Source organism: Aotus nancymaae, unplaced genomic scaffold, assembly GCF_030222135.1.
Source record: "Aotus nancymaae isolate 86718 unplaced genomic scaffold, 86718_ANA_hifiasm-v0.15.2.pri h1tg000007l, whole genome shotgun sequence".
Classification (NCBI taxonomy): Eukaryota; Metazoa; Chordata; class Mammalia; order Primates; family Aotidae; genus Aotus; species Aotus nancymaae.
The window spans coordinates 31,247,366-31,260,955 of NW_026988418.1; the positions used below are offsets into that span (position 1 = coordinate 31,247,366).

The 13,590-nt window shown below is 39.5% G+C and overlaps 1 protein-coding gene across 1 annotated transcript in view; it reads right to left on the minus strand.

Annotated features, from left to right (window-relative positions):
* Positions 1–13,224: 13,224 nt before the first annotated feature.
* Positions 13,225–13,590, minus strand: part of WLS (Wnt ligand secretion mediator) — a 128,341-nt gene continuing 127,975 nt past the window's right edge. Inside the window, exon 12 of the mRNA XM_064372494.1 lies at positions 13,225–13,502. Coding sequence (XP_064228564.1) covers positions 13,381–13,502 — 122 coding nt within the window. The 3' untranslated portion in view covers positions 13,225–13,380. The remainder of the gene's footprint in view (positions 13,503–13,590) is intronic.

The following is a 13,590-nucleotide window of genomic DNA, read 5'->3' on the forward strand; positions in this document are numbered from 1 at the left end:
GTAGTGGGTGAGCAGGACTGAGAACTTGCTCCAGGCTCCTAGACTCCTAGCTGAGAAAGCAAACAAGGTTTTTAGGTTTTGTGCCTCCCGTCCTGCAGTGGCTTCTGTGCTGTGTCTGCACTCCCGATTCACCCCCTTCTCTGAGTTCTGTCAGGGAAACTTCGTGTTCAGTTGAAATTGTTATTACATTCAACTGGAAGTTTCCTTCTCTCTGTGGTGTTTTCCCAGTTCCTCTGGCAGCCCTCCCCAAAGATCCCTCTGAGACAAAGTCAGAAATGGTTTCCCTGGGGACCAAGAGAGCCCACAGGGCTCTTCCTGCTCCTGCTTCTTCTATTCTTGTATTTTGCTTAGCTCTCTAAATTTGTCTCAGCTCCAGGTAAGGTCAGATTCTTCTCCTGTGATCTGGATCTTCAGGTTCCCCAGTGAGGGTGTGTGTTTGAGGGAGGATGGCCCCCTTTTACACTTGGGGCACTCACAGTTTTTTTGGCTGTCTCTCAGGGCCTGCAGGAGCAATCCACTTCCTTCAAAAGGGTCTGTGGATTCTCTCAGCTTTTCTGGTATGTTCCTGTGGTAGTTCTTGGAGCAAAAGTTCATGATGTGAGTCTCTGTATGCTGCTCTATCCATAGGAGTAGGAGCTCCAATTTAGTCCTGCCTTCTGTCTGCCATTTTTCTCCTCCTGCCTGGCTTCTAGTGCAGAGCATGAGTAGAATTATCTGCCCTGGTCAACAGGAGGCTGTACCATCCAGCTGAGTTCAGACAGAAGTGGGACCGCTGAGTCAGAAGCATTACCTGCCTGACTACCAGTGGCTGAGGTGAGTGGAGCATCTGGTTGAGTTCAGGCTGAAGTGAGACCACTGGGTCAGAAGCCGTCAGCCTGTTCTAGCAAGGTGTGAGTGAAGCAAGCTTACTGTTCCCACGTACCATGTTTGTGGCTTCTGCTAGGGTTATGGTATCAGTGCTTGCCTGCTCTGGGGCCCAAGGCTTATAGAGGCCCCATTAGACTCATGAATTGACCCTGCAAAACATCTAGGTGGTTCTCTGCCTCAGTCTAGAAGCATGGTTGGGGGATGCAGGCGGGAAAGGAGGATTCCATTTGAAGAATGTGAATCCCCTATAGGGCTCTCACTCACTCACTCTTTCCCATGTTAAAGAGGTTCTCCTGGCTCCATGCTGATCCCAGACAGGCTGGCACCCAGCTTCACTCTGCTCTGCTCTCTGTATCCCTAGCTGCCTTGATGGATCTCAACATGGTTTCTCAGATGATTGGCCTACAGGATCGGTGTTCACAAGCCCATCTTCTTCCTCTTCATGAGAGCAGCACACACGAGCTGCTTTTAGCCCTCCTTATTTGCCCCCTTCACCAAGTATCTTTTCTTTATTTAAATCTGAATTCTGACCTATATTATTTTTCTTCTCCTTGAAAAATTTCTTTTAACACTCCTGCAGGGCAGGTGTGATAATGATATGGTCTAATTACCTCATTTCCTAGCTGAATACTATAATTTGCCCAAGGTTACACAGCTAGAAATTTGTAGAGCTGGGATTCAAACTCAGAAAGAGTGACTTCAGCACTTATTCTGCCAACCACAGACGGAGGTTAGGACCTACTCATGGTGGCCCAGCCAATCAAATGCACAGCCAGAACAAAGCCATCAGTTCCTGTCTCCCAGTCCCTCTACTTTCACAGGTATACACCCTGAAACATGATTAATGCTCAGAAATCCTACTGGAATTTTAGTGATAGAGTTAACAAAGTCCTTTGGGGTTAAGGGAAATAAGGTTCTGTAAGAATCAGAAATGAAATAGTCTCAGGAGGCACAGAGGATTTGTAGACTAGCACTAATTACAGTTTTGAATATACCGCCAGCATAGTCTTCTTAATTAAATGAGCCAGAATTCTTCTTTGGAAACTTTCCTAGAAGATCAGGTCTGTGTAAGTAAATACTTATGCCTTAGAGTCAAAGGAATGCACCAACACCTAAAGCCAGCTCTCCCCTTGAGGAAAACAGTGGTGGGAGGAGAGTGGGAATAGCAGAGAAGGGCCTTTCCAGGAGTGATATCATATAGCAATTAGAAGTAGATTAGGTATTCACACAAAAACACAAATGGATGTGAAAAACATAGTGCTTACTGAAAAACAGTATGAAAAAGGGATGAGATATATGGCAACTCATCATTTTTGTAAATTAAAGAGGTATGCCCAGAAAACATGATTATACATTTTTGCAGGAACACATTCATACAACATACATATTAAGCACATTAGAACAGTTGCCCACAGGAGGCAGGGAAAGACCATGACTAAGCAGACTATACATGTATCTTTATATACATTGATTGTGTTTGTGTGTTTGTGTTACAATCCTGAGCAATGACAAGGGCAGCAGCATTAAATGATTCCTTTTAGAAGCCCTCAAACTTCTTGGCACTATTCAGATTTCCTCATTTTCTTTTTTTCTAGTGTCCATTTTCTGTCTCAGGATCCTAATCATGTTACCACATTACCTTTAGTAGTCATGTCTCCTCAGCTTCCTCTTGGTCGTGACAGCTTCTCGGATTTTCCCTGTTTTTGATGATCTTAACAGTTTTGAGGACTAGTGGTCAGGTATTTTGTAGAAATTGGTATTGGAATTTGTTTAGTGTTTTTCTCATTATTAGACTGACATAATATGTTTTTTGAGGAAGACCACAGATGTACATAATCATTTTCATCATATCAAGAGTACATATGATCAATGAGACTTTTCACTTTGATATTGTATTAGTCTGTTCTTACACTGCTATAAATAAATACCTAAAATTGGGTAATTTATAAGAAAACAGGTCTTAATAGGCTCATGGTTCTGTGGGCTGTACAGGCTTCTGCTTCTGGGGAGGCCTGGGAAAACTTAGAATCATGGCAGAAGGCGAAGGGGAAGCAAGTATACCTTCACATGGCTGGCAGAAGAGAGATAATAAAGGGGGAGGTGCTATGTACTTTTCAAACACCAGATCTCCTGAGAACTCTATCACAAAACAGCATTAGGGGGATGGTGCTAAACCAACAGAAACCATCCACATGATCCAGTTACCTCCCAGCAGGCCTCACCTCCAACATTGAGAATTACAGTTCAACATGAATTTGGGTGGGGACACAGAGCCAAACTATATGAGATACTGTCTCTGATCACCCAGCTGAGGTAATACTTGTCAGGTTTCTTCACTATACAGCTACTTTCTTTTTCTCTCTTTCCATATCATACTTGCTGATTACTTACTTTAAAACTTTAAGGCTAATTAACATAATTACAGAGGCCGATGTTAAAAATGAAGTGTTTTTAATTATTAATAACAACAAGATTTTTAGACAAGATGGAGAAGATGCTTCCTTTTCCCTGCACTAACAGTGGGAGAGATGTTTTCTTCTGACTCATAAAGCTCGTACAGATAATCTGATTTGATAAAGTCTTATGTTGACATTTACAAGGATGTTGATGTTGTTTTCCTGTGCAATTTGGAGATGTAAATATTTCAAACTTTCCAATTGGTTCTGCTATTTGTTAATATACAGCTGTTCTTGGACGCATAAGGTGAGAATAATTATAGCATATCACAGTAACAATGTAAGAATCAAGGAGACGAATAAGCAAGAGACTGAGAATGTTGGAGGAAAGTTCCGTGTCAACATGGCAACTCAAGGACAGCTTCATGGAAGGTTGAACATACAAGCGTTATTTGCAAAGGTAGAGGAGGCCAGTGATACACCACATGTACTAAGGCAGAAAAGGAAGGAACATGACATATAGCCAAAGTCTGCCATATGAGAGCACAGGGTGCGTAGAACTTGTGTGCACTTTATTTTGCAATTCTGAATGTGGAGGACAATGGCTTTTTTGGGCAAGAAGAGTAATATGATCAAATCTGAGTTTTAGAAAAATAACTGGCAACTGTCTAAACGAAATTTGAAGGATAAGAGCTTGGAGAGAAACGTAAGAGTTATTATTAAAAACTATGAAAAGATAGATACAAAGTAGGGGATATTGAAAATAGGAATAAAAAAATTAGATTATGGAGGCAGAATAGACAGGCCTCGGGGCTAATATCATAGCTAACAGTAGCAGAGGCTGGCAGGATGCTTACCAAATCGGTATCTTCCTCTTCCTGGGCACACGGCTGGACTACGTTTCCCAGCCTCTCTGGCGTTAGGCACAGCTGTGTGACTGACTCTCCAGTCAAAACGAACATTATGGGTGAGTCATGTATGCCACTTTCAGACCTATCCTTCCCCATAAGACTGGAATGGAGAGAACTTTCAAGACCATTCTGAGAGTCATGCATAGACTATGATAGAACTATGGGGTAGAAGGAGCTATAGTTCCCAGATTACTTCCTGGAGAATTACCCAGCCTGCATTGGACTTTGAGACAACTGAGAAATAAACTCTTTCCCTCCTGAGCCTTTATATGCCTGGGTCTATCTGTAATCACAGCATAGCATGGACTGCCCTAACCAAATAGATGTTGATACTGTGAAGTCGATGCTCCCATAACAGAAAACTAAAGCATGAGGCATGGGCTGGTGAGGAGACAAAATATTAGAGACAGGAAAGGCTGGGGAGCCCTGTATTGCTATTTGCAAACTATTTGACAAAATGGTTGCCTGCCTAAAGTTCTAGAGAAGTGATTGTAAAGTCAGAGAGATAGTGTGTGTTGGCCACTATGGCTGTTTTGAGTAAGATACTACAAGACAAAGGTGTGCTTGGGCAAAAATTGTCTGTGGCAAGCAGACATGCAAGGAAACAGAGAAAGTCTAATGCTGGACTTTGAGTAGAAAAGGAAAAACTTCTAGATTCTGAATAAAAAGAAATAAGATACAGGAAGCCAGAAAAGTCCATTAGATTCACTTGGTGATAGAGATAAGATGAAGGGTGTTGCTGTCTCATGAGCCTGCTAGCTTCAAGGTAGTGAGAGAGGCATGGTGGCGGGGTCGGGGTGGGGGTTGCCAGGGGGATGGTGTTAGAGAAAGAAAACGTATTTAAAGGGTACATCAGAAAAGAAGTGCTGGTTTGTTTAATGGCACAAGAAGTAGATTAGCAGCAAATAGAACAAAAACCCACTACTTCTTGAGGGAATTTTAAACCACAGAAACCATAAGCCTGGTCAAGAAAAGTCTGTATTACGAGATGCTAGAGAGGATGTGGAGATATAGGAACACTTTTACACCACTGGTGGGAGTGTAAATTAGTTCAACCATTGTGGAGACAATGTGGCGATTTCTCAAGGATCTAGAACCAGAAATACTATTTGACCCAGCAATCCCATTACTGGGTAGATACCCAAAGGATTATAAATCATTCTACTATAAAGACACATGCACACATATGTTCATTGCAGCACTGTTCACAATAGCAAAGACTTGGAACCAACCCAAATGCCCACCAATGATAGACTGGATAAAGAAAATGTGGTACATATTCACCATGGAATCCTATGTAGCCATAAAAAGAATTGAGTTCATGTCCTTTGCAGGCACATGGATGAAGCTGGAAACCATCATTCTCAGCAAACTAACACAGGAACAGAAAACCAGATGATTCATGATCTCACTCGGAAGTAGGAGTGGAACAATGAGAACACAAGGACACAGAAAGGGGAATATCACACACTGAGGCCTGTTGTAGGGTGGAGGACAAGGGGCGGGATAGCATTAGGACAAATACCTAATATAAATGATGGGTTGATGGGTTTGCTGCACCCATAAACCCATCATTTACATTAGGTATTTTGTAATGTATAGATATTTGTCACATGTATACCTATGTAACAAAACTGCAGGTTCTGCACATGTATCCCAGATCTTAAAGTATAATAATAATAAAAAAGAAACGTCTGTATTATGGAGAGTTGCTTTTTAAAGAAAATCTCAGGAAGAAAGCAAGTGTTCTTGGGAGGGTCTCTAACACCCATGTTGGAGATGGACAAATATAAAAATGAAGAGGGAAGAACTTCCCAAAGAACAAGACTAGGGGTTCCCAGAACAATGAGTGAGAAAGACCATCCCATAGAGCAGAATCACAGCCTAACTAAGGACTTCCTGCAGTTTAGGATAGAGAGCCTTTACAATGACTGTGCAGTGGGACTTCTGAATTGCCAAGGCCCAGTGACCACAGTGTGCCTCACGTTATTTCTCTCTTTTCTAATGGGAGTTTATTGTGGTTACCTTATTCTTTCCCTGTAATCGTGTGCATGGTGAGTGGCCCTGGGTGTAGGGGGAAGATAACTTTCCTTTTTCATTACTAGGTCACCAAACTAGAGCATCAAAATCAGTACCTGATGGGGGTTGCTACCCATCACTCAGAGACCCTGGGCTTGAGGCTGAATGCTGTGATGGGATAGGATTTGGGGGAAGGGTACAAGTGTGTTCGTTGTGTGAGAAGCAGAGTGAAATTGCTATTTGACAACCAGCAGGGCAGTCTGTGTGAAAAAGTGACTAAGGGGTCACCAAGCCTGATTCCTCTTCTTCCTAGGCAGATATCAAGACTGCATTTCCCAGCCTTCCTTAGAGTTACCTGAGGCCATGTGACTGAGTTATGGCCAATAGAATGCAAGTAGAATAACCCCTAAAATCCTGCACAAGAAATAAACTTCTGTTGTTTTCAATTATAACATTCTTGGGTCTGTTTGTTACCACAGCAGAGTCTAGCCTACCTAGACTAACACACTAGCATTTGTAGATTACAAGTGTTTTGCTAAATGTTCTATGCATATTAACTCATTTAACCAACAAAACCAATCCAACGAGGTAGGTACAAGTATAATATAATCTCCATTTTACACTGAGGACACTGAAACTGAGAGAGCCCCAAGTCACACAAATAATAAGGGAGAGATAGTTGTACTCGGGAGGGTCTACTCTCTGACACCTGTGTTGGAGATGGCCAAATATGAAAATTAACAGTGAAGAACTTCCCAAAGATCGAGACTGGGGGCTTCCCAGAACAGTGAGTTAGAAAGATCATCTCATAGAGCAGAATCATGGGCTAACTAAGGAAGCTATCTTATTTATTTAAGAGAACAAGAGGTGGAAACTCTAACCACAATGCTCTATTACTTCTTGAGGCAAAAGATAATTTCTGTGTTACTTCCCTAGAATTTTGGAGAAGGTCCCTGGCAATCTAGGTGAGGACAGCACATGCAGTATTGGAGGCGTGAGCCAGTGTCTAAGGGACTGGGGTGTTCACAGGTGGACATCTACCAGCTGCATGCACTGGTGGCTCCAGAATTTCTGGTTTAAGTGGCTGAAGGGCCGTCAATGAGTTGGCATGAGGCTTGAAATGCATATACATAGTACTTTCCATTAGATACAGAAAAAGTCAATATTCTTTACTTGAGAATGGGACTGGGAAAGCAACAGAGTTTGAGGGCCTGAATCTCATGTATGCCAGCCCTGAGTACTTCCTAATGCTTGTGGTCAAGCCCAGCCTCATCTCTCCCAGCTTCTCTTCACACACTGGAAGACCCACCCAATCTAAACCCTGCCACCCTACCCTTTCTCACTTCTGTGAGCAGCTAGGTGGCCGAGTGGTGAGCATGTCCTGCATACAGGAGCCAAGTTTGAATTCTGGCTCTGCAATTTATTGTCACTAGTCTAACCTCGAGCACATCTATAATAATACCTACCTATGAAGATTATCATGAGGTATCGATGAAATCAATGAATATGATATATTTTACATAGTGTCTGGCCCATAACATGCATTTAAACTAAAGAAAAAACTTTTAATGTGTGAAATTCCAGTATTTTCAGCTTCAAACAACATCTCCTAGGTGGCTGCTTACACCCATAAGTGGGAGACAAATCCTCTGCCGACCATGCCTTCTGATTTAGGGTGTAGAAAAGAGAGTCAATACAAAGCAGTTGGAATGCACAGGAAAGAGGACTCATCAGGGCCTGGAATTATCGGCAAAGCCTTCTGGAAGAAACTGCACTTGAAATGCAGTTTGAAGGTGGAGATGATTGACCCCAGAAGAAGTGAGTGGACAAGGCATGGACAAATGCTTAAAAGCAGGAAGCACATGGTATTTTATGTGGTGATTTTTATTTTGCTAATATACGCTCTACCCAGGATACCAATGAGAGTTATGTTCAAAAAGGTAGCTTATGGAAAGATTATAAGGGTCTTGAAATTTTTCCCTCTCTTCTTTCCTTTTGCTTACAGCAACAGCAGCAACAGCAATGATAACACATCCCCAGAAAAATGGCCCAGTTATTAAACTGTGCTCTCAGATTAAAAATTAAAACCCAAATCTCAGCACCCACATGTGGATGAGGGAGGCTGTGGTCACACAGAAGGGATTTTGGCAACTGTGTTCCTTTTCAATAAGGTGTCCAAGGACTATAGTCACCTAGGATGAATTACAGCTATTTGCAGCTCTGTATTGTTGGAGACATTTCAATCCTGCTATTAGCCAGCCAGAGCTCAAAGGGTTCTGCGTTCATCTGGTCCAGGATTAAGACAAAAGTGTCGCTGGGACGGGGAGGAGGTGTAGGTGGCTTTGTGAATTGTAGATGGGAACAGAGTGTGATTGAAAGCCAGTGAAACCTAAAGTCTTGAGTCCAGTTAGGGGCATTCTAAGGAGTTTTGTCTTCATTGAGCTACCTTCTTCAAACTTTTCAGGGTATATTCTGCATGTAGATTTTCTTCAATGAGTAAAACCTTATTCATTTGCTACTAGTTATAAACCATAGATGATGTCTTCCTTTTGTTTCATCAACATTGCTTATAAATTATCACATCAACTATTAATAGTGTAAAAAATTCTGTGAGCTTAGTCTGATTAAGGCATTTCTGAATTTTTTAAAATATTGAAATACAGTACATATAAAAGACTGTATACATCATAAACACATATCTCCATATAATGCATCAGCATCATGCATAGGACATTTTCACCATCCCTAAAGCCAAGCTCAGGTTCCTTCCCCAAAACTACTTCCTCCCCATTTAGTTCCTACACAGACTTCTAAAGCTATGGTTTAATCTTGCTTGCCTTTTTTTTTTCTTTGAGATGGAGTCTCCCTCTGTCACCCAGTCTGGATTGCAGCGGCATGATATTGGCTTACTGGAACCTCTGCCTCCCAGGTTCAAGCAATTCTCCTGCCTCAGCCTCCCAAGTAGCTGTGACTACAGGTATGTGCCACCCTGCCCGGCTAATTTTTGTATTTTTAGTAGAGAAGAGATTTTACCATGTTGGCCAGGCTGGTCTTGAACTCCTGATCTCAAGTGATCTGCCCACCTGTCTCCCAAAGTGTTGGGATTACAGGCGTGAGCCACTTCGCACGGCCAGTTTTGCTGGTTTTTGACTTTATGTAAGGGAAATCATTTATGTATCATCACAATATATATTCTTTCATGTTGAATTTGCTGTGCTCAAAATAATGTTTGTAAAATCTGTTCACATTGTATAGTTTTATTCATCGTAACTGCTGTATAGTATTTCACGAAATGAGTATACCACAATTTCTACTATGAATGGACATTTGAGTTGCTTCCATTTGGGGGCCATTACAAATAAGGCTGTTATCAACCCTCTTTAAATATCTTTTTGTTCACATGTGCTTGCATTTCTGTTGGTATAGGCCTAGGGATGGAATTGCTGGATCAGAGGGTAGGTGTTTATTTCAATTTGTATTTTCTTCATTACTAATGAGGTTGAGTACCTCTCATAGGTATATTCGCTATTTGGTTTCCTCTTTTTATACAAGAGGCATCTTGAATTGTCTCTATTTTTCTTATCAGTTTGTACAAGTTTTTCATGTGTTTTGGACACAAGTTGCTCACGTTTACATGTGTTGCAAATATCTTCTACTCTGGCTTTTCCCTCCTCTTTTAATAATGTCTTTTAATGAACAAACACCTTAATTTAATGTAATATAATTCAATTTATCAACATTTTCCTTTATTGTTAGTGATCTTTGTGTCATGTAGTAAATTTTTTCTCTTGCCTCACATCATGAAGAGATTCTCTTACTTTATCTTATGGAAGCTTTATTATTTTATCCTTTACATTTGGAACTACCATACACTGAGCATTGATTTTTATGTGTGCTGTGACATAATGATCAAGTTTCTCTTTTTCTCCCCAGACAGTTGCTCAATAGACTGAGCACTATTTACTGAATGATCCTTTCTCTACTGCTGTACAGTGCTAGCTTGCAAGACAGAATGTCCAAGTATGTGTGGATCTGTTTGAGGACTCATTTCTGTAGTCTATTTGTTTACCCTGACATCAATATCACATTGTCTTAATTACTGTAGCTTAATTATCTGTAAGTCTTGATATCTGGTGGAATAAGTCCTTAGGCGTTAGGCTATTTATGGTCCTTTGTGTTTCTGTATACATTTTACAAGCTGCTCGTAATTTTTTATTAAAATACACTGCTGTGATTTTAATGGGAATTGCATATATTGGAGTTTATGTTTCATGCAGTTTTCTTCAATCTACCAAGATGGGATATTTCTCTATTTATGTAGGTCTTCAGTAATTTCTCTCAATATATGTTATTTTCTGTGCAGAGGTCTTGTACATATTTTGTTAGATTTATTCAAAAGTATTTGGTAGTTTTGTTGCTACTATGAAATGATTGCTTTAAATTTTTATTTTCTAATTTTTAATGCTGGTATTGATTTCATAGCTTGACCTTGTATCTAGCAATCCTGCAAGGATCACTTATTTATGATACTTTCATTTTAATTATTATGGATTTTCTTTGCATATACAAATAACATTTGCAAACAATCATAGTTTTATCTCTTTCTACTCCTTATAGCCTTGGTTTAATTTCTGTTATTGTTGTAATTGTTAGGATTTCCATTAGAATGCCATGAAGAAGTGGTGATTCCGAGCATACTTCTCTTGTTCCTAGTCTCAGAGAGAAAGCGTTAAACATTTCACCACTTATTATCATGCTGACTTTTTATATGGCCCTGATTAAATTAAAGAAATTATCTTCCTTTCCTAGTTCTTAAAGAGTCTTTTTTTCATGAATAGATGTTTAATTCAATTAAATATTTTTAACCTATTGAGAGGTCAGCGATTTTTATCTTTCATGGTATTAATATGGTGAATTACCCTGCCTGGCTTTTCCAATGTTAAACTTGTTGTGCATTTCTAGAAATTATCCAGCTTATTTTCGATCAATTCCACTTTTTATATATTGCCGTATTGAGTTTGCTAATACTCCTTTTAGGATATTTGCATCTATTTTTGTAAGTAATATTGGACTGTAATTTTTTTTGACATCAAGTTGATGGTGTCAAAATTATAAAACAAATTGGGAAATTTCCCTTTTTCTCTATTCTCTAGAATAGTCTATGTAATTGTCCTATTTCTTTCTCATATGTTGGATAAAATTTACCAGTAAAGCCCAACTTTTCATTGTGGGAAAGAATTGAATATAAAATTTAAAAAATATTCAGAGATTATTCATATATTCAATTTCTTCTTGTATCAATTTTAGTAAGTTGTGCTTTTTAAGGAATTTGTCCATAACATGTAAAAATTCAGATTTATTGGCATAGAATTATTCATGTTATCCTCTTATTGACTTTGTCTATCTGTGATGAAACTTTGTAGTCTGTGATAATATCCCCTTTTTATTTTATTTTATTTTATTTTTGAGACAGGATCTCACTCTGTAACCCAAGCTGGAGTGCAGTGGTATGACTGGAGCTCACCGCAGTCTCGACCTCTCAGGCTCAGGTAATCTTCCTACCTTAGCCTCTGGAGTAGTTGGGACTACAAGTGAGTGCCACCATGCCTGGATATTTTTGTTTTTTGTAGAAATGACATCTCATTATATTACCAGGCTGGTCTCAAACTCCTGAGTGCAAGTGATCCTCCTGTTTTGGCCTCCCACAGTGTTGAGATTACAGGTGTGAACCGCTGTGTCTAACCCTTTTTATTTTTCATAATGGTAATTTGCTCTTACTCTCTTGCTTGCTTGTTCCTACTCTTGCTTTTGATCTCTTTTCTTTTTCTTGATCAGTCTTGCCAGGTTATCAATCTTACTGTACTTTTTTTTTTTTTTTTGAGACGGAGTTTTGCTCTTATTGCCCAAGCTGGAGTGCAATGGCAGGATCTCAGCTCTCTGCAACCTCCACCTCCCAGGTTCAAGCGATTCTGCCTCAGCCTCCCAAGTAGCTGGGATTACAGGCATGCACCACCACGTCTGGCTAATTTTGTATTTTTTAGTAGAGATGGGGTTTCTCCATGTTGGTCAGGCTAATTTTGTACTTTTAGTAGAGATGGGGTTTCTCCATGTTGGTCAGGCTAGTCTCAAACTCCCAACCTTAGGTGATCCACCCACCTCAACCTCCCAAAGTGCTGGGATTACAGGTGTGAGCCACTGAACCTGGCCTTATTGTACTTTGTAATGAACACACTTTTGGCCTACTGATTCTCTTTATTGTCATTTGTATTATATTTCATTAATTTTTTTCTGCTTTAATTTTTTACCTCCTTTTTATTTAATTTGCCTTTCCTTTTCTAAAATCTTGAGTGGTATACTCAAGCCATTGATATCCACTTCCTTTCATAACATGCATTTCAGGCTGTAAATTTTATTCTAAGTATAGTTTAGCTATATCCTACAAGTTTTGATATTATCAACGTTTACATTCAATTAAACTATTTTAAAATATTAATTGTGAAAGTGTTTTGGAAATTTACAGGTAGCTTTAAAACTTCCAAGCATATGGGTATTTTACAGTTACCTTTGTAAAAATAGATTTTTAGCTTATTTCCACTATGGTCCAAATTTGTTGGAAATTGTCTTTCTGATCTTGGCCCTGCAATTCTGCACTGCCTTGGTACTTCTCAAATTACTGTATTAAGCTGGGAATCATACAGTTGAAGAAGGTCATTACATGTGCTGGGAACACACATTTTTGAAAGCTTAGCCAGTGGTTCCCAAACTATCAGATGCAACACTACCATATTAAAGACATATATCTGCAATATTCCTCTTGCTGTCCTAAAAAAAATGATAGATAATGTAAATTTTTAGGAAACAATACAATATCCTGTTACGTGGAGGATAAACAAGTAAAAAGTAATTTGTAACAAAATGATATGTTTTTCAACCTGGAAATGTTCAGGCATGACTACACTAGAGATGTGACCAAGTTGGCAGATGTTTTCCTCTACTTACATTGAGTAAATATGGATGTAAGAGAAGTAAGACAATACTGAAAGAATGTTTATTGTTGACACTTTTTCCTTATATGTAACATTTTGAGATAGAGGCTAAATGAGCGTATTTGTGTGCATATACAAGTACAATCAATGTAACTGACAACTGCAAATGCAAAGCTGATAAAGGGGTGCTGCCTTGTTGACTCAAATACCAGAAGCTGCGTTGTCATTGATGAAGGAATATTTCGAAGTGCTGAATAATTCTTGGTAAAGTTCCGAAACAAACAAAGCACAATCTTCCCTCGATTTACATGGGAGTGGCATTCCTGGAAAATTCAGTATATTTTAAAACCATGCAAAATCCTTTTAAAAAAATATGTAAGATGTAGTTTAGGACCGAGGCTCAGGTAACTA